The 25,580-nt window shown below is 42.3% G+C and overlaps 1 protein-coding gene across 1 annotated transcript; it reads right to left on the bottom strand.

Moving 5' to 3' along the window:
- Window positions 1-305: 305 nt before the first annotated feature.
- On the bottom strand, window positions 306-16,792 carry LOC138963601 (biglycan-like). The gene is made up of 4 exons (XM_070335453.1): window positions 16,374-16,792; window positions 8,482-8,553; window positions 1,183-1,254; window positions 306-459 (listed from the first exon to the last, which is right to left on the bottom strand). Exons 1-4 carry the CDS (start codon window positions 16,565-16,567, stop codon window positions 384-386), a joined length of 414 nt encoding a protein of 137 aa, XP_070191554.1. The 5' UTR covers window positions 16,568-16,792; the 3' UTR covers window positions 306-383.
- Between the last annotated feature and the right edge of the window lie 8,788 nt (window positions 16,793-25,580).

Below are 25,580 nucleotides of genomic sequence, written 5' to 3'. Positions count from 1 at the left end.
CTGATTAGGGTGGGATAAACGGATAGTCGTGTCACAGAGATGGTGACAGGTGACTGTACGAACACTGATTTGAGCACACATGAAATCGGAAAAACAAACAATACGAACATGAGAATAAAGATAACCGCACATGAATAGGACACAGGGTTGTCAACTATGAACAAATACAAGCAAAAACACACACAACTAATAACGCACACACATGCACACATACACACACATATAGTAACAGTGACACACAGAAACACGCATTGATGCACATGCACATGTGCATATTTATACTCGCGCACACAAACGCAAACACATCCACACACACTCTTTAACATCTTCCCACAGACTTAAATCCAGTACATAACAAAACAAACATACAATGTATAAAATACTTACAATGAGAGATCTGTAATGTTGAGACCCCGCGGGAAGACCGGCATTTCTGTAAGTTTGTTGTGAGTGATTTTGCTGTTGGAAAAAAAAAAGGAAATTATCAGCCATCATTCACACAATGAGTAAATCCCTGTCCATATAAATTCAAATAAGATTCAAACTCAATGTGATAGAAGTATACCACCCCTACCAAAAATATGACTCTGTAACACAAAGAAGGAAATAACATTTGAAAAGAAATGAGAAACAGTATTGAGATTTTGTTAATCAAATAAAATCATACAAGATACTTTTATTGAATCCTGATACTTTCACTAGTTAAACACTCTTCTATTCTAAACATAAGACCTGCAACAACATTACACATATAATGAGAGAGTGAGTGAGTGAGTGAGTAAGAGAGAGAGAGAGAGAGAGAGAGAGAGAGAGAGAGAGAGAGAGAGAGAGAGAGAGAGAGAGAGAGAGAGAGAGAGAGAGAGAGAGAGAGAGGAAGAGAGAGAGAGAGGAAGAGAGAGAGAGAGAGAGAGAAAGGGAGAGAGAGAAAGAGAGAGTTAGAGAGAGAGAGAGAAAAGAGAGAGAGAAGAGAGAGAGAGAGAGAAAGAGGAGAGAGAGAGAGAGAGAAAGAGAGAGAGAGAGAAAGAGAGAGAGAGAGAGAGAAAGAGAGAGAGAGAGAGAGAGAGAGAGAGAAAGAGAGAGAGAGACAGACAGAGAGAGACAGAGAGAGAGAAAGAGAGAAAGAAAGAAAGAAAGAGAGAGAGAGAGAGAGAGAGAGAGAGAGAGGGGGGGGGGGGAACTTACAGTGTTTGCAGACTGGTGAGGTCTGAGAAGATGGATCCGTTGATGTAAGTGATGTCATTATTGTTGAGGAATCTGAAACACAAGAAAAGAGGCCATAATTAGCAATAACAACAAAAAGTGGCATTAAACATCATGTAATTGTGAGACAGATAATAAAAATAACACACCATCTCAATTGTCCAATGAATTTTGTTTCCAATACATGATGAACGGTTTGTGTAACATTTACTTTAGTGTAGTACTGTACATCCATGTTGTTATCACTACCTATATCCATGGATTAGGAACTGTGCTCCGTTTGACTTCTATTTTCACTACACGGACAGAGAAAGAGGATAGGTAGTGGGGGCCGAATCAAAAATCGATCACGAGTTATCAGTCTCCCACCCCTGGTTCAATTTCAAAGGAAAGCAGACACAATCACTATCAGACAGACGAGTGGCGGTCAACTTCAGAAAGGACGGACATTTTGTTGGGGATTAATACGGTCAACACAGAAAACAATGGGTGCGTCTGTTGTCTGCTGCCTGTCGGTGTCACTTTTGTCGGGGGAGGGGGACGTCAGTGACAGCGAGTTGACCGTTGATGCAGACCACCTCATCCTCTTCTTAAGAAAGTCTGAGCTAAAGTAATACAGTAAACCCCAACCCCATCCGCGTAACCCCCCCCCCCCCTCCCCCTTTCAAAAGTCATTTCTTTGTATAGTCTCAATCTATTTTGAGATTTCCTCCTGGAAAGACGTGATTTGCTCATCTTTTTTTAAAGGGGTTATGGACTTATGCTGTCAAGAATTAAGTTTAAGATTTTTAAGTATTTAGTTGATTTGTGGCTTACAGAACGGTATTTTGCACATGTACACTCAGATCCCTGACTTGACACTATTTACAACTACCTTGATTAGGGCAAAATTAGTCCCATAAAAACCTGCAGAATATTGTTTCTCTGGTTTTACACTTCAAAGCATTCCATAGTCTATTGTAAATGTTTTATTATGCCAGTTTTCAATAAACAGTCCAAATGCAATATTTACTCTCGACAGTGAGTAACGGACCGACGAAATTCCACCTGTAAATAACAACTGCGTAACACAGTGACACAACAAGGGACCCCTTCCCCTCACCCCTTGCCAGAGGTGTGCGTGTTACGGTGTGTTTGTCACCAAAACGACACCAGGCAGAAAAGGAAAAACAAAAACAGTGTGTGGAATAAAAAAGAAAATGAGGTAACAAGTGTGTGTTAAACTTAAAGTCTCTACTTCGAATCTGAACAGGTGTGCGCAATTATCTTTATTTAATTTGACACCCCTTCACCCCTCACAATCACATTCTAAAATGTATTTTGGTTTAAATTTGAAAGGCACGGGTGAAAACAATGTTTCAAAGCAAAAATGTTGTACTACAACAATCTTGCTCCAAGAATATCTACCAGCTAACGGTGTTCTTCTCTAAAACAAATGAAAGAGAACTAAACTCTCACCAATCTGAACGCAACTTGAAACAGACCCCCTATCCCTATCTTCCCCCTTCAACTATCTCTGACCCCCCCCCCCCCCCCCCCCCCCCCCACCTGAGCCCCGACCCCAAAACACCTGTAGGCAGGCCAGGTAAGATAGCAAGCAACAGACAGACAGAGAGAGAAGAGAAAGGTAAGGAAGCCTCTAACCACGACGAGATATTGTTCTAGATAAAGCGGCCAGGTGCGCAGCTGACAAGCCACTGATTAATCCCCACTCACACCTGGTCTTCCCTTGGCCCCCATGGCTGACCCTCATTTTTGGGACACCAGCCAGCCAGCAGTTGCAACCGCTCTGAAGTCAGTGGTCGTAGACTTACTATACGGTGGGTACACTACTACAAAAGTAACGCGGCCGGCCCACCTTACACATAACCCAATCCCCTCACAGGTGTTCGCTGTGTATACCATGTGGGCTGCCTGCAAGTCAGTGTCATTGATTACAATACGTACAACTGAACTGGTAGTTCTGTTGAAAGCAGTAACAGGGACAACCCCTTCGTAGGTGGGTTTTTTTCAGGTCTACTCGTTTGTTTTCGTGGTTAATGTTCGCCCCCCTTCCCCTTCGTAGATGGTTTTTTTCAGGTCTACTCGTTTGTTTTCGTGGTTGATGTTCGCCCCCCTTCCCCTTCGTAGATGGTTTTTTTCAGGTCTACTCGTTTGTTTTCGTGGTTGATGTTCGCCCCCCTTCCCCTTCGTAGGTGTTTTTTTTTCCAGGTCTACCCGTTTGTTTTCGTGGTTGATGTTCGCCCCCCTTCCCCTTCGTAGGTGGGTTTTTTCAGGTCTACTCGTTTGTTTTCGTGGTTGATGTTCGCCCCCCTTCTCCTTCGTAGATGGGTTTTTTTCAGGTCTACTCGTTTGTTTTCGTGGTTGATGTTCGCCCCCCTTCCCCTTCGTAGGTGGGTTTTTTCAGGTCTACTCGTTTGTTTTCGTGGTTGATGTTCGCCCCCCTTCCCCTTCGTAGGTGGGTTTTTTTCAGGTCTACTCGTTTGTTTTCGTGGTTGATGTTCGCCCCCCTTCCCCTTCGTAGGTGGGGTTTTTTCAGGTCTACTCGTTTGTTTTCGTGGTTGATGTTCGCCCCCCTTCTCCTTCGTAGATGGGTTTTTTTCAGGACTACTCGTTTGTTTTCGTGGTTGATGTTCGCCCCCCTTCCCCTTCGTAGGTGGGTTTTTTTCAGGTCTACCCGTTTGTTTTCGTGGTTGATGTTCGCCCCCCTTCCCCTTCGTATGTGTTTTTTTTTCAGGTCTACTCGTTTGTTTTCGTGGTTGATGTTCGCCCCCCTTCTCCGAGTTCTCCAAGTCAAACAAGGTTATCTATAACCATGTTTCCGTAGTATCAGACTCTCTTTAAACAAAATTACAAGAACAGTTTTGCTGTGATTCTAAAAAGGTCTGATGATTTATTTTTGTTTTACTTCTTTCCTAAATATCTGCATAATTATTGGAGAAAACACAATCCATTACATTTACAGCCCCACGGATTTTTTTTCCCAACAAGAAATTCCAATTCATTATTGCGATATATATTTTTAACGTCTAACCCATCCACTACAACCCAGAAAGACAGTACAGTCACAAAAGGCAATTTTGATTTCTCTCGAGCCAGCCGAAGGGTAACCGTAATTTTCGCTGTGCAACAAGTACAGCTTGCGAGTTGAACTGTACACGCTAGGCTGTTTTCATAGCGGTCTCGTCACCCGGCCCCATTGAGTAGAGCTTAGATGGGATTCCTCTGCACACCTTTGCTTGTCGTACAACGCAATAGTCCCCCCCCCCCCCCCCCTGCTAAAACATTCACCTTCCCTACCCGCCAATTAGTGAATTGCAGCATAGATCTCTCTCTCTCTCTCTCTCTCTCTCTCTCTCTCTCTCTCACACACACACACACACACACACACAAACAAACACACATACACATACAGACACACACGAACAAACACACATACGAACACCTGCGTCACAGCAGTCATTCAGCCATCGTCATCTCATCACCACCACCACCTTCCCCTTTCTCTCTACTTCCCCACAAGTCTACTATGAATGTCACAACTCCCCCTCCCCCGAGTCACAAAAAAGTCCCACTACTGCTAGCTTCCTTCATTGACAACGACATGAGCCTTGTGGCCCAGACAGGGCCCTCCCTGTGCGAGGAGCCCGACATTAGCATTTTGCGCCCCATGCGGGCCCCTTCCAACACGGCGTCCGATTTATTGGACCTGCCGCGCGCAATAAAACGGGCGGGACGTGTAGACAAGCGCATCAAAATACAACTCCAAGACCTCAGACTTGCCCCCATGCCTACCCCCCACCCCCCCACCCCCCTGCCACCCCCGATCTTTGGATCTTCTTGGTCTCGGTCACAATCGGCTGCGGGACAGACAATAGCGACCTCCCCAAAAAAATATTCCGGCTGATTTTTATTTTATTTTTTGTTCGCTGAGTGACTGCAGCATATGGAATGGGATACATATATACCGAAGGTGTATCGACCTTTAATAATGTGAAGTAAAGACTATTGGTTGTATTATGAGATAACGGGCTATGTTTACGGTGAAATATGTTCCCGTTCTGCTGGCAACAGTAAGACCGGTATTGTTTATTTTAAAAATTCTATACCAACATCTATTTTGTTTGAAATTAAGTGTTTAAAATGTATTTAAATGTGAGGGCTAAGCCAACGGCTTACTTGCTGCTTGCTTTGTGTTGCAATCTGACAACCGGGAAAAAAACAAGCTACGTGCTTGTTAGTGTTACTGTACAAAACATGTGGACTTCTCGTTCTTTGACTGGCGTGACACGTTGTTTTTGAAAGCGACACAGAAGTAAACCATTAAAAAAAACATTCTGAAACTAAAAACAAACTACTGAAGGGGAGGGAAGATAACAATAAGTTATAAATCGACCCTGTGGCAAGACTGATAAAACGTAAGACTTACTAAGAGTACTTCCAGGTCAAAAAACAAAAACAAATCACCCCTTGGGTGGTCTTTTTGAACTTGCAACCTGAGCGTGAAATGACACATTTTGCACAGTGGCTGAGCGTGTGCCAGTTTTGTCAACAAAGTATCAACCCTGAAATTACATTTCAAAACAAGCAAGACCCGAAAAGAACACCTTGCCACGAGCCACCCTCCAAGGGCACATAAACTGTTGCTGGCAAGATTAGATAGGACCTGAACCTTGATTGTCAGGCAAACTTGCAAGCTAGTGAGGTACTCATCCACCGTTACCACTACATGTATTAGATTTGTAGTACTTGTACTTACAATGTACCATCCGCGAAAAATATCACCCGGAGGTAGCGGGAGGGGAGAGGTGCGGGTGAGGGGTGGTACACTATCGTGATTACAATTTTCACCATCCGCAAAAAAGTGTCTACCCGGGGTGGGGTGAGCTACACTCTCGTTGTTACCACTACTACAATCACAACAAGGGGTGGTTGGGGTGGGCAGGAGAAAGAAATTCATTAGAGGCCCCCTCTGCGGGCGGCCCACACAGAGAAGCAAAGAGCAGTGAAGAGGGGATAATCTCAGCCTCAGGATAGAAGTAAAGGCCCGAGCTGTGAAAGCCTTTGGAGACATAATGGAAGAAAGCCTGGTATGGACAGGGGCCGGGGGGGGGGGGGGGGGGGATAGGGGCTGACCGAGCTGAGAGGCCGGCTTGACCACTTCTTCACACCTGCACGACTCTCGAGTGAAAAATGTCCCAAAAGAATCAGCCTGCGGGTAAGTACTCTCTCTCTCGTCGCAGCTCTGCAAGCTTGTTGAGGTCGGGAGGCCGTGTCGGCTTTTCTCTTCTTGCTGCTTTTTCACACCTCTCTCTAGCTCTTCTCCTTCTCTCTCTCCACCTGTGCTGGCTTGGCTAGCCCCACTCCACGACTCACTTCTTTGTGTTGACAAGAAGAAAGAAAGCGAGAGAGGGGAGAGAGAAATGGAGAGAGAGAGAGAAATAGAGAAAGAGAAAGGCCAGGGGCCCAGGTGATTAGTGTGGCATCTCCTTCAGGGTTGGTCCAAGTGGACTTTACGCCACCATTGACAGGGTTCAATCCCAATGCTTTCAAATGCTCGGACACAAAGACTCACTGCGTGAAGAGGTATGCGGTGATCTAGAAAGTTGTTCGTAGCGTGGACCAAATTCATCATTCTGAATCGTCACCTTTCAAACTGGTCCCAATACTATTTTGTATGCAAGGAATCCACAATTTATGTTTGCCTGTTCCATTCTCCCTACTAAATTCAGGATGTACGTCTTCCTAAATGCACGACGAAGGGAGAGCAAATTGCAGAGCTAGAGGGTATTATCGCGAGATAATTACTTCGATCACGAACATGTCTCACTGTCTGTCTGACTCACTCTCAGACTCCCAGACGCTCCCTGTTATTTTCTCCGTTATTGAACGAACACCAGAAAGAAGATAGCCAATTATGAAAAGCGAGACAAGAGTCCAAACAACCAATCCCCCCTTGCGCCTCCGCTGTTTTCAAACCACTATGGCCATTTCAAAAGTTTACTGACTATCACTATCAGTTGGATTGAAATCCAATTATAGTGCTCACCAAAATTAAATTCAGAAATTGCAACATATATATCAAAACAAATCGAAGCAGACGCCACAGCCCACTAAACACAAAGACAAATATCATATCATTCCGATTCCACCCGTAGGGTATCCGTCACGGCCAGGTCTCAAGAAAAACATGTCCACCCGTTCAACCAAGCGTGTCGCGTTGTGTCATGACAGATCGTTTTGTAAGGACTGCCACAGCCCGGAGGGACAATGGGGGGGGGGGGGGGGGGGGGGGTTTAATTTACCGCGACAAATCCCTTGTTTGTGAGTTACCACTTTCCTCTCACAACCTGTCAGGGTGGGAAGCGTCGGGCTTTTGTTCCTCTCACCAACAATAGCAGGCTCCGCGACGGCGATAATCCCGCTGTCAGCTTAACCGCTGATAAAATCTTTCACCTTGCACACCTCGTACATGTATCTGCCAGCTTCCGGCCCCTCCCTCTTCCCCTCCCAAAACAGCAAAGTCATCATCGCAGTCATAACCGTTTAGTTTACATCCAAGGCGTCGCGGTTAGGTTTAGACATTTACACGTAGATCTTCATGGAACTTGAAATTTAAGTGCTGAAGTAAAGTGGAATTGGGAAGTTGAGACTAAAACAAATTTAGAGCTGGGGAAAAATCGAATTTAAAGTTGAATAGGAAAGTTAAGGCTGAGAAAAGTTTAGAACAAAAAAGTTGCTATTTAGAAAGACAAGGGTTTTGCTCCGTAAAACAGAGTATAGTGGAACAGGTATTGGTTTAGGCAAATTGAGAACTCTAAGAACATGTTGAACTTGACCTTGAGGTAGGGTCCAATAAAACAACCAATTTGTTACTTATAAAAGCTGAGAAAGTTCATTGGAAGAGTTGAAATCAGGTGGAATGGGAAAGTGACAGACTAAGAAAAGTAAGAACTTCTTGAAGTGATGAATTAAGCCGGATTGGGACTGTTAGACTTAAATGAACTTCAAATACCTTTCAACTTGAAGTAGCATATAATGGGATTATCCCCCTTGTGTCGTCTGCCGTCTGTTACTTTCGTTTTGACGCTTTTTTTTTTTTTTTTTTTTTACAAATGCATTAAAAAAAAGTCTAGGGTTGGCGGGAAAAAACTAGATAGGGTCGGGTGACCAGAAACATACAATTTATTTTTTTTGGCCTTATGTCAAGAAGCTGCTATAATTACACTAAAAAAAAGTGCAATGCATAAAGATGTCCCACACAATGAATGCGATACTTACAATTCTTCCAGTTTGTGTAATCCTTTGAAATCATCTTGTCCTAATGCTGTTATTCCATTTGATTGCAGTTCTCTGGAAAAGAAGAAACAGACATTCAGCAAACAGAAAAAAATATATGTGTCCATTAAAAAATTAGTGGGAAGCTGGGTTGTAAGGCCAACAAAAAAATAGTCTGTTTACGGTAACATAGGCAAAAAAATAGGGTCGGTAGGTCGGGATTTTTTTTTTAAACCATATTTTTAAGTTATTTTGCCAAAAAACAAAGATTTAAAAAAAAAAATTATTTCCCCAAATGCCAAAAAAAAGTCTAAGGTCGCGCAAAAAAAATAGGGTCGGTCGGGTTACCGTAAACAGACTATTTTTTTTTTGGCCTAATGCTACACACCATAAAACAGCAGCCTGCAAGAAAACATTAATTAGTTTTACAATTACAATCACATGAATCTTCCACAGATCAAATATGAACTCATTTGAATTCATCAATCTTCAAAGCAAAAAAATGCACACTAGCACCTGAGAGGGTCAAGTGTGCACCATGATGTCTTTCCACCTCCTGAACACACTGGGCAAAAAAACAAGGGAGGCAGGCAGCATTTTCACTTTGCCTCAAACTGGGTTGTATGTTGATACAGGTCCACTTCAAAAGCTACCGAGGCTTACTCCCTTCTCTCCCCTGGCCCCTCTGCGACTGCCTGATATTTGCACAGAAGCGGGAGAGCAAAAACAGAAGACGGAAATCCAAAAAATAAGCTAAATTGGCTACAAAAACGTTGCTGTTGCATAATTAATAACGAGGAGAAAGAGCTATTAGGTTGCAAAAACATCATTGGAATGACCAGCAATTTGCGACAATGAAACACAGCACCCTGTTCATGCATAAAGTTCATTCCGCTAATACTAATAGCTTAATATTTGTAGTTAGCTAGCTTTGAAGCACCACAGCCTGCACATGTTGATATGTGTACAGTGGAACCCCCCGTTTTCTTCTTCTTGTCGATCAGTGAACCCCCCCGTTTAAGATCCTCCAATTTTAAGACTCCTCCTTTTTAAGACCCTGTTTTCTCTGTAAATTTACCCCCATTTTAAGACTCCCTCCTTTTTAGGACCTTTTGTTTGTTTGCTTAATGCCCAGCCGACCACGAAGGGCCATATCTGGGCGGTGCTGCTTTGACATATAACGTGCGCCACAAACAAGACAGAAGTCGCAGCACAGGCTTCATGTCTCACCCAGTCACATTATTCTGACACCGGAACAACCAGTCCTAGCACTAAGCCCATAATGCCAGACGCCAGGCGGAGCAGCCACTAGATTGCCAATTTTAAAGTCTTAGGTATGACCCGGCCGGGGTTCGAACCCACGACCTCCCGATCACGGGGCGGACGCTTTACCACTAGGCCAACCGTGCTGGTTTTTTAGGACCTAATTTCTAAGATGTGTGTTGGTCTTAAAAGAGGGGTTCTAGTTCTACTGTACCACCTTTTCCCCCTTGCAATGTACTCTTCTTTGTGAATATGATGCATCAATGTGCTTGATGCTTTATTAAAGGTATAATGATAAGTTAGAACTTTTTGTTTCAAGAATACCGCATTTCCAGCGAGTTATAAATACTACAAAAAGAAAGAATGTGGGATTCAAAACCTCATCTAACCCTGTACACAAAGCTCCTATTGCCTTAAAAAGATTTTGGTCTGATAGACAAATGGACTTTCTTTCTTTATTTATTTGGTGTTTAACATCGTTTTCAACCACGAAGGTTATATCGCGAGGGAGAAAGGGGGGGGGGGGGGGGGGGGGGGGAGGAATGGGATAGAGCCACTTGTTAATTGTTTCTTGTTCACAAAAGCACTAATAAAAAAATTGCTCCAGGGGCTTGCAACGTAGTACAATATGTATTACCTTACTGGGAGAATGCAAGTTTCCAGTACAAAGGACTTAACATTTCTTACATACTGCTTGACTAAAATCTTTACAAACATTGACTATATTCTACATACAAGAAACACTTAACAAGGGTAAAAGGAGAAACAGAATCCGTTAGTCGCCTCTTAAGACATGCTGGGGAGCATCGGGTAAATTCTTCCCCCTAACCCGCGGGGGGAGGCAAATGGACAAAAGATGTCCTTCCATGAGAGGTGTCCTCTCACCCGTGGGGCCTTAATAAGATAATTGTCTAAGTCCATAATTGACAGAAATGATTTCGCTTTAAAAAATGAAGTTTGTGACCATGGTGCTAAGGCCAAAAAAAAAAAATGCTTTGGTTACGGTTTCATGGCCAAAAAAAATAGGGTAGGTAGGTCGATTAAACTTTTTTTTTTTTTTTTTTTTTTTTTTTTTTTTTTTGGTTGGTCCCTCTTGAAATGATAAAAATATTTGTGTATGCAGGATATTCGAGGTATTTTCATATTGGTGTATTTGGAACCACAGATATTAATTACTTTTTCATGTTAAGAAAAGAAAACTGGACATACCCTTTAAACTGTATAGTGCCACTAGTGAACACAGTTTTCGAGAGTCATGCCAAAGTCCAGTTCGAAAGAGTCTTCGGGCTCGGCACTTATTTTCGTCGACCCAACACATTTTATCCCGAACAGTTTGCCGTCCAAAGTTGGATGAAAATCATGAAAAATGTCCACCAAGGTTGCACTCTTCGAGTACCGACTTATCAGTCGTGTTTGTTCGATAGGAACGCACTTTCCGAATACGATTGCAAATTTGCAGACGACATCTTTTTACGTTCGCGCAACGAACGAACGCACGAGACTGACTTCCCTTGGATATGGGAGTTGTAAAAAGCGGAGTGGTGTCCCTTGTCGGGCTTGTTGTTGTCTGCTCGCCGGCGATCGATGTTTTCTCTGTGCCGTGGTGTTGTCGTTTTCGGTGGGTTTTTGTGTGTGTGTGTGGGTTTTTTGTGTATGTATGTGTTTGGTTCATTTTATTTTTAGCTTTAGGACCAAAAAAAAAGTTTAGGGTCGGCCCAAAAAGTTAGGGTCGGTCGGGAAACCGTAACCAAAGCATTTTTTTTTTTTTGGCCTAATTTACTAACTTAGAACCACTGACAGCAGTGTTGTTCAAAGACACAGAAGACACTAGCAGGTCAGTTGGAACTGGATTCAAAATTCATCGGTCAAAATGTGATGTCCTGTCCTGTTTTGACAAAGGATATCCCATGAGTCAAAACTATCCAACATTCAACCAGCCCGGGGTCAGTACAAACAATGCCTCAGATAAAAAATATGCCTGAACAACAAAAGCCTGGGAGCAAACACTGACCGTAAAGAGCCTCACATAGGACTAAGAGTAAAAACTCTTGAATTTTGAAAGGTTAGGTCTGTGACCGAAGCTATTTTGTATTCTCTTAGTCTTACAGATCTCAAAATGTCTAGCCGTAGTTATAAACTTTGCATCATGGACAGGTATCACAGATACGGTATCAGCCATATTTTGTCCTTCAATAAAGATAAGAGCTAACCTGAGACATCCTTGCATTTGCACCAGCACTCTTAATAATATTAGACATGTGTTCGTAAGTGTAACATTTCTATAATTTTGAAAATAAGCAAAAATGCATACACTACAGCATGGATTTTAAGAAGTCTTTCTTGTAAAGAAACATCAAAAGATGGCAGAATCTTGCAGAGCTCAATCGGAGCATCTCTCTATCTGTATGAAGGTAACGACAACAAGTATGGTGCGATTTTGCAGATAATGTACGCCTGATAACCCAGGCACATCCTCTTGGCACTACGGGAGGCAAGGTGTTAAACTCGTTTATTAAGATACCTTGGCTTTTGATGACCGCGCCTCCCTCCCTCCCTAGCTATGCAGCACACCCCTCGCTAACAACTGAAGGAGGAAAACAGATCTTGCCTGCCATAATGTCCTAGCCAAAGCACGATTCCGCCACTAACTACTTTGCCATGTGTTTATGCTCTGGAACACTCATTTTGCCAGAATCAACAGGAGCACAAGGAAAAAGACACTTCAGACTCAAGATGATGGATCTGAACTGGGTACCATGCTCCAAGCAACACACTTAGCAGAAGGAGCTCGTGGGGTACCCATAATCATCAACATTTTCACTGGGCTCTTTAGGCAGAGTAACTAAACAGTTAATACGAAAGTGTAGCTGCCACAATTAGGGTCATCCAAACCAAACCATACCCTTTCTCTTCTTCCTTGAGCAGCATTTTATACTTGTTAGTGTGTTTCTCCAACATCAACCATGAATAAAGTATAAAATAAATAGCAAAGACTGAAAGTGAAAGAGCAAAACTACTACCAGACCAGTAAGGTATGCCAACACAATAATCTGACAATGTTATTAGTTGAACAAAAAGCTATCCTTCTTTCTTACCAGAAATACACTTGACATTTAACAACATATTTACAATTCTACATGTATGCCTTGCTCCTAATTTTCCGAACATGTAAAATGACACAAAGCTGCCTTTCTTTTTTTCCAGCAAATGATAACATTTTTGCAAACGGAAGCACAACTTTTCAAATTCAAAAACACTCATTGAAGCGCATTGTGAAAGTTTTGCACATGTCTTTTATAAACATTTTGGGAGACAAGGAACTTTTGATGGGCCACAAGTTGAAAATTGAAAATTCAGATTGTCATCATCCGAGTTATCCAAAGATTAATTAAAATGAGTGAGAACTCAGACTAAGACAGTAAGAGGCCGTTTGCAACCAAACAAATTGACACTGACAGCAAAGCTGTTAGTGTTACAGAGGAAAAAACATGCATTGTATTGTAGTATTTTATAAACCAGACAAAAATTACAAAGAACTCATCAGCTTGGTGCAAAGTCTGAGAACATTTAATTTTGAACAAAAAATATTCCCTACACTGCAAAAAGGAGAAAAATGTGTGTCCTTTCTGAAACCTGTACATCACTAACTCAGATTTGTCAACGAAATTTGCAAGAGCATGTCAGTGATGACAAGTCAAACTGCTTGGGACTGTAAAAACATCAAGTTGACTTCATACTGGCATTCCCGTTTGGTTTATAACCACATGAATCATTTGTATTACCGGAAGCATGAACTGTTATGTAATATGTTCTGAGCAGCTGTTATAATAATAAATTTCTCTCATTACAAATCACATCATACAATGATACACACACGTGAAGCAGCGGGTGTCATAACATTTGAATGATGAAGAGTAAGCTCAATTTAATCATTTGCAACATCAAGCGAAACCCAAACCTTTTTACATCAATGCCCAAATTCTAATTCATGCCATTTTTATGGCATTCTGCACAGTGAGACTGAGAGCTTCAGGCAGATGAATACTCTGAAAATCCATCAAACGTTCGTGTACGTCCAATAATTAAAAAATATCAAGAGTAATTTGAAAACAAACCTAAGTTCATACAAGTACAGTGATAGCGCTAGTATTTTTTGAAACCGGTACGCAAACTTTAATGATGCAAACACTGAAACAGTCCTTAAAAAAAACGGTAGGCTGGTCATTGGAACCAGTAAGAGTCCAATTCAGACTACTGGTTTTGTTGTTTTACCAGCAACAAAAAACGGTAGTTCAAAAATCAACCGGTAGGTCATACCGGCAGCCATTTTTGTTCCGGTATTTTCTCATTTCAACCAGTAAAATACCAATAATTACAGGTTAACGCCAAAACTGTGAGTACGTTAAAAAATAGTCACTGTTAATGTTATCAGCAATCAAGCGCCTCCAAAATCAATATATGTGTAACTTTAAATGTTTTCTCTATATGTTAAGCCTGCAATTAAAGGAAAAGAATGCATTCTCAACCACATGAAATAAAAATAAGCGACTAATGAAGCGGCTACTGAATTATGAAGTGTTGATTACAATAGACCTTTTCGGTATCTGAGCAGCTCTCGCGAGACACGTTCTTTGTTATGCTTTGAACGTCGCGAGAACTTCGAACCTCGGCTTTCGCAGCTCGCGCGAGATCGCTGTACCACATGCTTTGCTATGCTCTGAAGTTTGCGAGAGCTTACGAGAGCTTGGAATACCGATAGGGTCTATTGAACAGCACTTAATCTGAAAATCATCTTCATCTTATGGTGGTAAATCAGTAAATGAATGACTAATGTATACAATATGTGTTACGAAATGGATCTGTAGGTGCCAGTGGTCAGGAACTGCAAAGTATCAGTATCATTCACTCAGTGATATTTGAGAAACAACCAGTACAATACTGCATTCTAAACAAATCATTCAAGTTCAACACAAAACTCAATTGTCAAAATATACTGCCGTACAAAGTACTAAAAACACGTAACTCAGATCGTTCTTGTGTCAAAACAGTCTCTTAATTTCCATTACAAACCTCTCAACTACCCTTGGAGCTTTGAAAATGCACTTTCATTCGTACATCATGTCAATTGTCATTTGCTTGATCCATCGTAATGAACAAAGTGTCCTCTTATCTTCAAAACATACTACATACAAAAATGCACTATTCTAAGAGTATGAATGATTGCAAAGTGCACTGCAGTGTTTTCCTATTTCACCTCCATGCAAATTCAAATATATCATAGTAACTTAGTATGTCATTGACGGGCGCTGTGGCGTGGTGGTAAGACGTCGGCCTCTTAATCGGAAGGTCGAGGGTTCGAATCCCGGTCGCTGCCGCCTGGTGGGTTAAGTGTGGAGATTTTTCCGATCTCCCAGGTCAACTTATGTGCAGACCTGCTAGTGGCTTATCCCCCTTCGTGTGTACACGCAAGCACAAGACCAAGTGCGCACGGAAAAGATCCTGTAATCCATGTCAGAGTTCGGTGGGTTATAGAAACACGAAAATACCCAGCATGCTTCCTCCGAAAGCGGCGTATGGCTGCCTTAATGGCGGGGTAAAAACGGCCATACACGTAAAATTCCACTCGTGCAAAAACACGAGTGTACGTGGGAGTTTCAGTCCACGAACGCAGAAGAAGAAGAAGAAGAAGAAGAAGTATGTCATTAATTCAGATCAAGTAATTTTGCGTCCTAACAGTAATAAATCGTACATGTATGCAAATTGCAATACATTGCAAGACAAATTAAAAACTGTTGTTTAATAAATTAAAAAAAGAAAGATTTTTGAATGTCTATAATAATATAGACACCACAAGTGCACTGAAATTAATTAACTCACAACTTCTGTCACAGTTGTCAAGAAAGCTGCCATACTACCCCCTAAAATCAGACTTTCAACAAAGATACAGAGTTCAAAATCACATAAATTTGGAAACCAGCTGAATCTGATAGAGACATAATTCAACTCATCATCATATCACGCAGACTTTGCTACCAAGTAAATTTTAAGCATATTTGCATGTAACTGATGTACTATTGTTGAAAAAAAACACCCACATCAGGTCCAAATATCACAAGATTTTTTTAAAGAACGTAACAGCTCAGATTCTGGCTTCAATACTTTTTGTTTTGTGACTATCCGTATCACTAAAGACACTATCAACTGATCATTTTAATCATTTTGCGTGCACTAAACTATGATACCAAGGCAATCCCTAGTCACTTCGACCTGATACAGGGCAGCCGATAGTTCCAATACTTTACACCCCCAACACACGTGCCAGGCTACACAAAGTCAGATAACTTCGCACCTCAGGTGTGAAGGCGGCTGTTCCAAGCTGAGAATAAACACAGGGACGAGGCCCGATGTGTTCGCTTTGACGAGTAACGCTTCGTACTCAAACTTTTTCTACATTCCCTAACAGTGTTGAAAGTCCAAAAACTTCCATTTTCAGCGTTCCAGCTGACAATCTCAGGTCTATCTTGACACATTTAACTGTGTTAGGGGTGTCAGACCCGTGGGTATTGCACTGTACTCGCTCTACCCCCCTTGCCTCGATCGTGTGCCAAAAATAGGTGGGAATCCATACTTACAGTTGCTTGCCCCAGCTGCGGAGGTGCAGATCTTCTGGGACTGCCACTAAACCTTTCTTGCTGCAATCTATCAAGATTCCAAGGCAATCACACGAAGTTGGGCAGTGACCATTGTTTGGTAAAGCCGCAAAACACGGCCATAGCACAGCCCAAACAACAAAAGCTGAGCAGACGTATAACAACACGGCCGCCATGTTTGTTCGGGGCCCCTAGCGGTCCGACATTGAACTGTGGCCCCAATCATGCACAGCTTAGATCACGGGCTGCTCTCTCGGTAAATTGGAAGACATTGCGGTGTATAATCCAAGTACTCCAAGTCGTAATCTGCTATATTGAATCCCTGAGAATCACACGCTGCTCGCGATCACCACACTAGTCCAGTGCACACCGAAATGCGAGCTTCGCCTCCCACGTTTTGACTGAATACATTCCTAAAAGAAAGTAACACGCTGTGATTGGTCAGCGGTGTCACATGATGCATATATTAACACCTTGGGTTTGAAATGCGAAACATATGATCGCAAGCGACAAATTGGATGTTAAACACCCGCTTTCAGGTGTTGGAACCGTTTGTTTAATCAGCAGAGCCAATCTGAGAAGAGATCTACCACTTTAGGTCGTGAGGCGTTCCCTGTTGAGACTTTCAATCATTTTTAGGCCTGCCCCAATCCACTGACGCGCACACGGACCCATGCGCCGCTTTCGCTTTTGTTGAGAGAACTCGCGCGCAGGGGGTGGGGGTACGGGACGCTCGAGTTGAATAACGTTGTAAGCCCTGTGCGGCGTAAGCTCCTCTTCTCTATCTTAGCAGCAACATTTATTTCCTGGCTGTTTTATGTACCGGTATAAAGCAAGGCCCCATCAACTAGTTACAATGAGCAGCAATATGTAATATAGCTGTTTACGTGGTGTAGCAGTAATTGCGCAGTATATAATTATGGAACGATCCAGAAACAAAGGTCATTCAGTCGGATTTGTCAACTTTAAACAGATAGTGTGTGTAAAATGCGCATGATGATCTTTTGACCATGAATAAAAAGCGGCCTGTGTCGTTTGTGTCCTGTCAGTTTTGATTAATTATGTCAGTTCAGTTTCAGTTAGTATCTTAATTACCGTGACTTGACTTGTGTCTTAAAAATGAGCTGTTTGGATTGTTTTCTCATTACGACAGTTCAGTAGTGAGCGTTATCAAGGCGTTTTCTTACTCATTAATTATAATTAGGCTGACTCGATTACGGCTTGAACGATTTTTCAATGTTGTTGTTTTTGTGTTGTTTTTTGTTTTGTTTCAGTGTTTCTTTGATTGTTGTTGTTGTTCGTGGTGTTGGTTTTTTGGGGGTTTTTTTTTTGGGGGGGGGGGGGGTCGGAGGGGGAGGCAGGGCCGGACCCAGGGGGGGTTCCAGGGGTTCCGGAACCCCACCCCTGGAAAAAGCATGTACCTTGCTTTGACTTTTACTAGTTTTAGCACCAAATAATGCTGCTCTTAACCCTCAAAACAAGGCCCAGAATGCACCAGATTGCACAGATTTTAACCGTTTTTCAAACATTTTCCGGGGGAGCATGCCCCCGGACCCCCCTGGTTCGTGGCTTCGCCACTTCGCTGATTTCCCCCCCCCCCCCCCAAAAAGGAGGAAACCCCCCCCCCCCCCCCCCTTACAACTCATTTGGTCCGGCCCTGGGAGGGGATTTTTTTAAGAGATGTGGACCATTGCACTACTTTATAATATGTGAGTCTGACGTAGACACTGGATAACACCATAATGTCGTTCACGCCCAGTGTATCAACTGTAACAATCAAATTATCAGTTTAAACTTTGATACGTAATTATGCTATTGTTGATGCAATGTTGAGCTACACCCAATGGAGTCAAACTCCGTTCAAATTTGAACCAGTATAAAAACAATGTAGTACCAACTCCCCGAGTCAAATCAGTTTTCGAACTCAAAGGTGAAATAAATAACGCTCGTATGAGAGCATGAGCATTCTTTGCTGTCCTCTCACATTTTTTGAACGTGTTTTATTTTAATATGATCCTCGTGCTACATTTTGGATTTGCGGTTGCTTTTCATTACGTATGACAAGCTATATAATGTGAGTACGGTTTGATTGGCACTCTGACAAATATGCTAAATTGCTGTTTCTGAGATCTGCTGCTGAATCAGTTTCGGTGTCAATTTATTTTCGTTGCCACGCCGGTGTGTGTGTGTGTGTGTGTGTGTGTGTGTGTGTGTGTGTGTGAGTGTTAAAACACGAGTTGACAAAGTGTTTCCGTATGCATTATGCATAAATTTTTGTTTGTGTATTCATAGACGTACGGAGAGGAGATTCTCTTCTGTGTGAATGAAGCCTGGCACTATCTATCAGTGCCTAGTGTATGCCGCAGCATGCATACTTTGCGTGACCGCGAACCATTCCATTGCATGAGTCGTATTCAGAATACATAATCCCTTACTGTTCTCATTTGCAGGTTTAAAGGTAGCCTACAGCCCTTCTCGTGTAAGGCCAAACAAAAATATATGTTGGTTTAGGGTAACGTGACCAAAAAAGATAGGGTCGGTAGGTCGGCTTTAAAAAAAAAAAATGTATTACATTTTATTTTTTAAATTTAGTCGATTTTAAAAGAGGTTACTTTCCTAAGTCTCGGTATGGTTCGCAAAATGTGCCAAAAGTTTTTTTGGTTTTTGTTTAGAAATGAAAAAAAAGTTGTAGGGTCGGCCGGGTTACCCTAAACCAACATACATTTTTGTTTGGCCTGAGCGATAGTGTACACGACCTCATGTCTTTCCAAGCTTTTACGTGAGAAAAGAACATATTTCTCACTGGGTGAGATACGAAATATCAACGGCCTAATTGATTCCTGTCGAAAGTTGGATTTTGTTGTTGAATTCATCATAGTTTGCAAACTGAAAGTGTCGCTGATAAAATAGATTCATAAGGCCAAAAAAAAAATAGGTCTGTTTACGGTAACCCGACCTACCCTATTTTTAGGGGCCGATCCTATAACTTTTTATTACATTTGTAAAAAAAAAAAAAAAAAAAAAAAAACGAGTGCAAAAAACGCAATGAAAGCGAAAGCGCCCGTGTCGCACACTTATTTCCCTGTCAAGTAGGTTTAATTTGTACACATTAGAAAAAAAAGTTTAAAAAAAAAAAGTGATTGCCTACCTACATACCCTATTTTTTTTGGCTATGTTACCGTAAACAGACCTATTTTTTTTTTTTGGCCTAACAACAGTGAGCACAGAAAGCAGCCAGGCTTTTGATGTTTTTGGTATATTTCCCCGTGGAAGTACATACACATGTATGTTCCTATTCCATGTATACGCCTGAACACGGTGGTGAATGTTAATGATTTACACGGGAAGTTCGGTTGAATTGTTGTTTGTTTTTTCATTTCCCTTCAACCTATTTGGCTATTTTGGACTTCTTCTTCTTCTGCGTTCGTGGGCTGAAACTCCCACGTACACTCGTGTGTTTTTTTGCACGAGTGGAATTTTACGCGTATGACCGTTTTTACCCCGCCATTTAGGCAGCCATACGCCGCTTTCGGAGGAAGCATGCTGGGTATTTTCGTGTTTCTATAACCCACCGAACTCTGACATGGATTACAGGATCTTTTCCGTGCGCACTTGGTCTTGTGCTTGCGTGTACACACAACGGGGGATAAGCCACTAGCAGGTCTGCACATAAATTGACCTGGGAGATCGAACAAATCTCCACACTTAACCCAACAGGCGGCCGCGGCCGGGATTCGAACTCACGACCTTCCGCGTAAGAGGCCGACGTCTTACCACCAAGCCATTGCGCCCGTCTATTTTGGACTGATTCAAGGTTGTTTCCTTAATCAGTTTACATGGTGGTCTCCGTGTCTGAAACTAATTGCGTTCAGGTCTATCCCAGTAAAATGAAAAATAAATCATATCTTTTCACAATTGTTGTTTCAAATCTTGTAAACAAAAACATTGATCTCCTTTAAAAAGTTTTAAATAAAACTCAAACACAGGAAGGATGCTATACAATGATAATATAATAATGGACATTGATTAATCGCCCCTTCTCACAAGAGCTCACGGCGATTTACATATTAATTTCTGCCGTGTGAGATGGAATTTTTTTTTACACAATGTATCACGCATTCACATACGTACCTTTAACAATGTATTAACAGTACTGTTATTCTGTGTGCATAATAAAAACATCAACACCAAAGTAAGCTCAGAATGTCCGTGGTCCTAGTCCACCTCGACGCCTGACGCCTGTGCAATACGCGTGACCCAGTATGGGTCTTAAGGGCAGATTATACCTGCCCAGTTTCAGCGGCACAGACGACGCACTGCCTATTATTTATGCCGCGATAGGGATTATGACGAGTACTTGGTCTGTTTTCCTTTCATGCAACGTGTAGCGGGCTGGGATAATCTGCAGTGCGTCGTCTGTCCTGCTTAAGTTAGGGGCTCCGCTCACATATGTAACTTCAGCAGGACCGACGACGCACTGCAGATTATCCCAGCCCACTACACGTTGCATGAAAGGAAAACAGACCAAGTACTCGTCATAATCCCTATCGCAGCATAAATGATAGGCAGTGCGTCGTCTGTGCCGCTGAAACTGCGCAGGTATATTCTGCCCATTATAATAGGTGAGCGCCAGGCCTTACGACGTAGACTGTATTGCATCACGATGGCGTCACTGGGAATATCACGATTTATCGACGTTGATAGTCGCTTCTGTGTGCGGCTCAGTGGTTTGGGATAATCTGCAGTGCGTCGTCTGTCCTGCTGAAGTTACATAGGTGAGCGCCAGGCCTTACGACGTAGACTGTATTGCGTCACGATGGCGTCACTGGGACTATCACGATATATCGACGTTGATAGTCGCTTCTGTGTGCGGCTCAGTGGTTTGTCCTTAGAGAATGCTATATGGCGTCCCACCGTTTATCGGGCTACTGGTTTGAACAATATAGTACTGATCATAATTGTGGGGACATTTCATTAGCACGTTGGGATCGCTTTGATGATACGACGTAATTTTTGAAGATTGTGATTGTGTGTCTTTTGTTAATGTCGGAGTGTTAATACATCTGTTATCGAGTTTATTACACTGACGCCGCTTATAGGTTGACATTGGGAATCTTATGTGATGGTCAGTGCTGTCGCTTTCTGTCTGATGGGGAAGAAAAGAGTGTGTGCCTGTGGGGGTGTGAGTCGGGGTCTGTGTCTGAATGTTGACACCAGGGGGGGGGGGGGGGGAGGGAAGGGTAACGTAGATAATATGTAAGGCACAGCGGAGCCACCGCCAAGGGGGTGGTCTGTGTGTGAACGGGGGAGGCGGGGAGGGTGGGCGGATGAAGCGTAGACAACAAGTCAGACACACAGCTCTAGACGTAGGAGACGACGACGATGGATCGCCTCGCTGTTACTCTCATCCTCATTAGTCTGCAGCATTATAACGTTACCGCATGTGGGCAGCACGTAAGGGAAGTGTCATACCTCTCAAAATGGGTGTGGCACTGGGAGGGGGGGGGGGGGGGGCGCTGGGAGTTGCCGGAAGGCAGACTTTTAGGAACATGTCTCATGCTCACCACCTTCATTTTGCGTCGAACCGCGGGCGTCAAAGTTAATAAGACGAACTTAATCCATTTAATAAAGTGTCCTTTGTGTGACGATCTGACCGGTAGGAAGTGCGTTTTTGTGAGTCAGGTGAAAAGGGCGGGGGTGGGGGTCGAGACTGAAGAAAAAGTCTCAGTGAAGCGGGGCGAATTGCTGTACCACGGGAAAAGGAAATGGCTTGCTTTGTTCGAACATTTTGTCGCCGAGTTAATGAAGTTTAAGTATTTAGTTCCCTGCCGAGTTGTGGTAATTATGTCACGTTGACACTTCCTTGCATCAAGGTATCCGGCCAGATAAATACACTTTTCGTACCACACCCAAGCTTCTTCTTCCTCCCATGGTTCTACTTTGCGAGTGTGTCAGTTTGTCTGTCTGGCTGTCTAGCAATCTGTCCGTCCGTCCATCTGTGTTTCCGTGTGTCTGCCTGTCTTTCAGTTGCTGTAGAAGTTTTCAAATATTAAGTTCGAGAATTCTAGCTGCTGGCGGTAAAAAGAAGCAAATACTAAACAAGGGTTTACGACATTTATTAGAATTGATATCTTGACAAAGAGCAAAATTACAAAAGATGTCCGTCTGCCAATGCAGCTAACACAACGGAGAACCGAGTGGTAACGCACTTGCGCTCGGAACGGCGAGAGGTTGCGAGTTCGACCCTGGGTCAGGGCGTTAGCAATTTTCTCCTCCCTTTCCTAACCTAGGTGGTGGGTTCAAGTGCTAGTCTTTCGGATGAGACGAAAAACCGAGGTCCCTTCGTGTACACTACATTGGGGTGTGCACGTTAAAGATCCCACGATTGACAAAAGGGTCTTTCCTGGCAAAATTGTACAGGCATAGATAAAAATGTCCACCAAAATACCCGTGTGACTTGGAATAATAGGCCGCGAAAAGTAGGATATGCGCCGAAATGGCTGCGATCTGCTGGCCGATGTGAATGCGTGATGTAATGTGTAAACAAATTCCATCTCACACGGCATAAATAAATTGCATAAAAATGTTTGTTACAAAAAATCCCTGCGCTTAGAATCCCCACGGAATACGCGCGATATAAGCCTCATATTGATTGATTGATTGATGTCAACATTTCTTGATGGCAACACATTAAGAATCAAAAACCAAGAAATGTTAGTGATTGAAGCGTTTAATTTTTTGACAAACCAAGACTCTACAAATGTGATTATTTTTGTCAAAAATTAAACGTTCCAATCACTAACATTTCTTGTTGTTGGATTCTCACCGTTAGAACGTTAGCAGTTTGTCTGGTTTTGGAATGACGGCAACACAATTCGGAAGCGAGAGGTTGCGAGTTCGACCCTGGGTCAGGGCGTTAGCAATTTTCTCCCCCTTTCCTAACCTAGGTGGTGGTGGGTTCAAGCTAGTCTTTCGGATGAGACGAAAAACCGAGGTCCCTTCGTTGTACACTACATTGGGGTGTGCACGTTAAAGATCCCACGATGGACAAAAGGGTCTTTCCTGGCAAAATTGTATAGGCATAGATAAAAAAAATGTCCACCAAAATACCCGTGTGACTTGGAATAATAGGCCGTGAAAAGTAGGATATGCGCCGAAATGGCTGCGATCTGCTGGTCGATGTGAATGCGTGATGTATTGTGTAAAAAAATTCCATCTCACACAGCATAAATAGATCCCTGCGCCTTGAGTCCGAGTCTGGAGATACGCGCGCGATATAAGACTTCATATAACATATAACTTAACAATTCAATCACTGATATCAGTGATGTGAATACATTGTATATGTATTTAATCTTTAAATCTTAAACGGATCCTAAGATGAACTGTGATGCGATTACGTCAGCCTGCAAGAAGTTTTGACTTCCTTAAAGCTAAGATCTAACATTTCCTCATAAAATGCGTATCCATATAATGGGAAGGAAGTAATGCACAAATAACTTTGTAATCATTGTTGGTGTTTGTGGCACTACCATTGTATTTGTAACTTTTTGTGTGACTATCCTTAGACAAGAAATGTTTCAGGCCAGGAACAGCTGTTTTTCAAAATAAAAAATATTCGCAAAGGACAAACAAAGCAATCGCATTTTTAAGAAAACGTTAAAGACTTGAATCATCATGTGGTTACTTTTACAATAATGGGAACAGAACAACACGAACCATTACTCTGAAAAACAAAATCTCGTTGGATGCATTACTATATGTTTCAAAGGACAGATTACACTGAGTCAGTCGTATCGTACTCGAGTTATGTGTCCGAGAGGTTGCGTGTGTAGCTGGCATAAAAAGGACGACTTTCGGTGTACAATTTCTCTGGGCGACACAACCTATTTTGATATCAAACGTATACTAGCAAGTTAAATCGCACCAGAAGAACCTCTTCTATACCGCTCCGCTCAGCCGCGCAACTTTATTTCGGTATTAACTTTACACCCTGAGTATTTTATGTCCTACTTGTATCACGTGTCTGTGGGAGAGTTTTATAGGTTGTGTTTTCTTTTCAGCTTTTCTTTTCGTTTTCTTTTCTGCTTTCAGGGAGGGTGGAGAATAATAAAGGGAGGCGGGGTTTCTGTACAGTGTAATTGAGTTTTTACATTTAGTCAAGTTTTGACTAAATGTTTTAACGTAGAGGGGGGAATCGAGACGAGGGTGTGGTGTATGTGTGTGTGTGCGTGTGTGTGTGTAGAGCGATTGAGAGTAAACTACTGGACCGATATTTATGAAATTTGACATGAGAGTTCCTGGGTATGACATCCCCGGACTCTTTTTTCATTTTTTCGATAAATGTCTTTGATGACGTCATATCCGGCTTTTTTTTAAAGTTGAGGCGGCACTGTCACACCCTCATTTTTCAATCAAATTGATTGAAATTTTGGCCAAGCAATCTTCGACGAAGGTCGGGGTTTGGTATTGCATTTCAGCTTGGTGGCTTAAAAATTGATTAATGACTTTGGTCATTAAAAATCTGAAAATTGTAATTAAAATTATTTTGTTATAAAACGATCCAAATTTACGTTCATCTTATTCTTCACCATTTTATGATTCCAAAAACATATAAATATGTTATATTCGGATTAAAAACAAGGTCTGAAAATTAAACATATAAAAATTATTATCAAAATCAAATTTCCGAAATCGATTTAAAAACACTTTCATCTTATTTCTTGTCGGTTCCTGATTCCAAAAACATATAGATATGATATGTTTGGATTAAAAACACGCTCAGAAAGTTAAAACGAAGAGAGGTACAGAAAAGCGTGCTATCCTTCTCAGCGCAACTACTACCCCGCTCTTCTTGTCAATTTCACTGCCTTTGTCACGAGCGGTGGACTGACGATGCTACGAGTATATACGGTCTTGCTGAAAAATTGCATTGCGTTCAGTTTCATTCTGTGAGTTGGACAGCTTGACTAAATGTAGTAATTTCGCCTTGCGCGACTTGTTTCTTCTTCTTCTCATGTCACCTTGCGTGTACTTGGTTAATTAATTTCTGTGCTGTGTTGGAAGTGTAGTACATGCACTTTTGACTAGTTTGTGTGTAGTTTGAAGGAAAGACAGCATTTTCAGTATGATTGTAAGTGTGGGTTGTGTATTTTGGGCATTTAGAATTCATGCAGACATGCTTTGCAT

Source organism: Littorina saxatilis, linkage group LG4, assembly GCF_037325665.1.
Source record: "Littorina saxatilis isolate snail1 linkage group LG4, US_GU_Lsax_2.0, whole genome shotgun sequence".
Taxonomy (NCBI): Eukaryota; Metazoa; Mollusca; class Gastropoda; order Littorinimorpha; family Littorinidae; genus Littorina; species Littorina saxatilis.
Note: the sequence above shows the minus strand (reverse complement) of the source record. Positions and strands in the feature narration are given on the sequence as shown.

What these genes read in the sequence shown, in the direction of transcription:
- LOC138963601 (XM_070335453.1), bottom strand. Translation starts at nt 16,567, where the DNA reads ATGGCGGCCGTGTTGTTATACGTCTGCTCAGCTTTTGTTGTTTGGGCT. An exon ending in TTACACAAACTGGAAGAATT is followed by an intron (nt 1,255 to 8,481) that starts GTAAGTATCGCA and finishes CTTGTGTTTCAG; the next exon opens with ATTCCTCAACAATAATGACA. An exon ending in CTCACCAGTCTGCAAACACT is followed by an intron (nt 460 to 1,182) that starts GTAAGTTCCCCC and finishes TTTTTCCAACAG; the next exon opens with CAAAATCACTCACAACAAAC.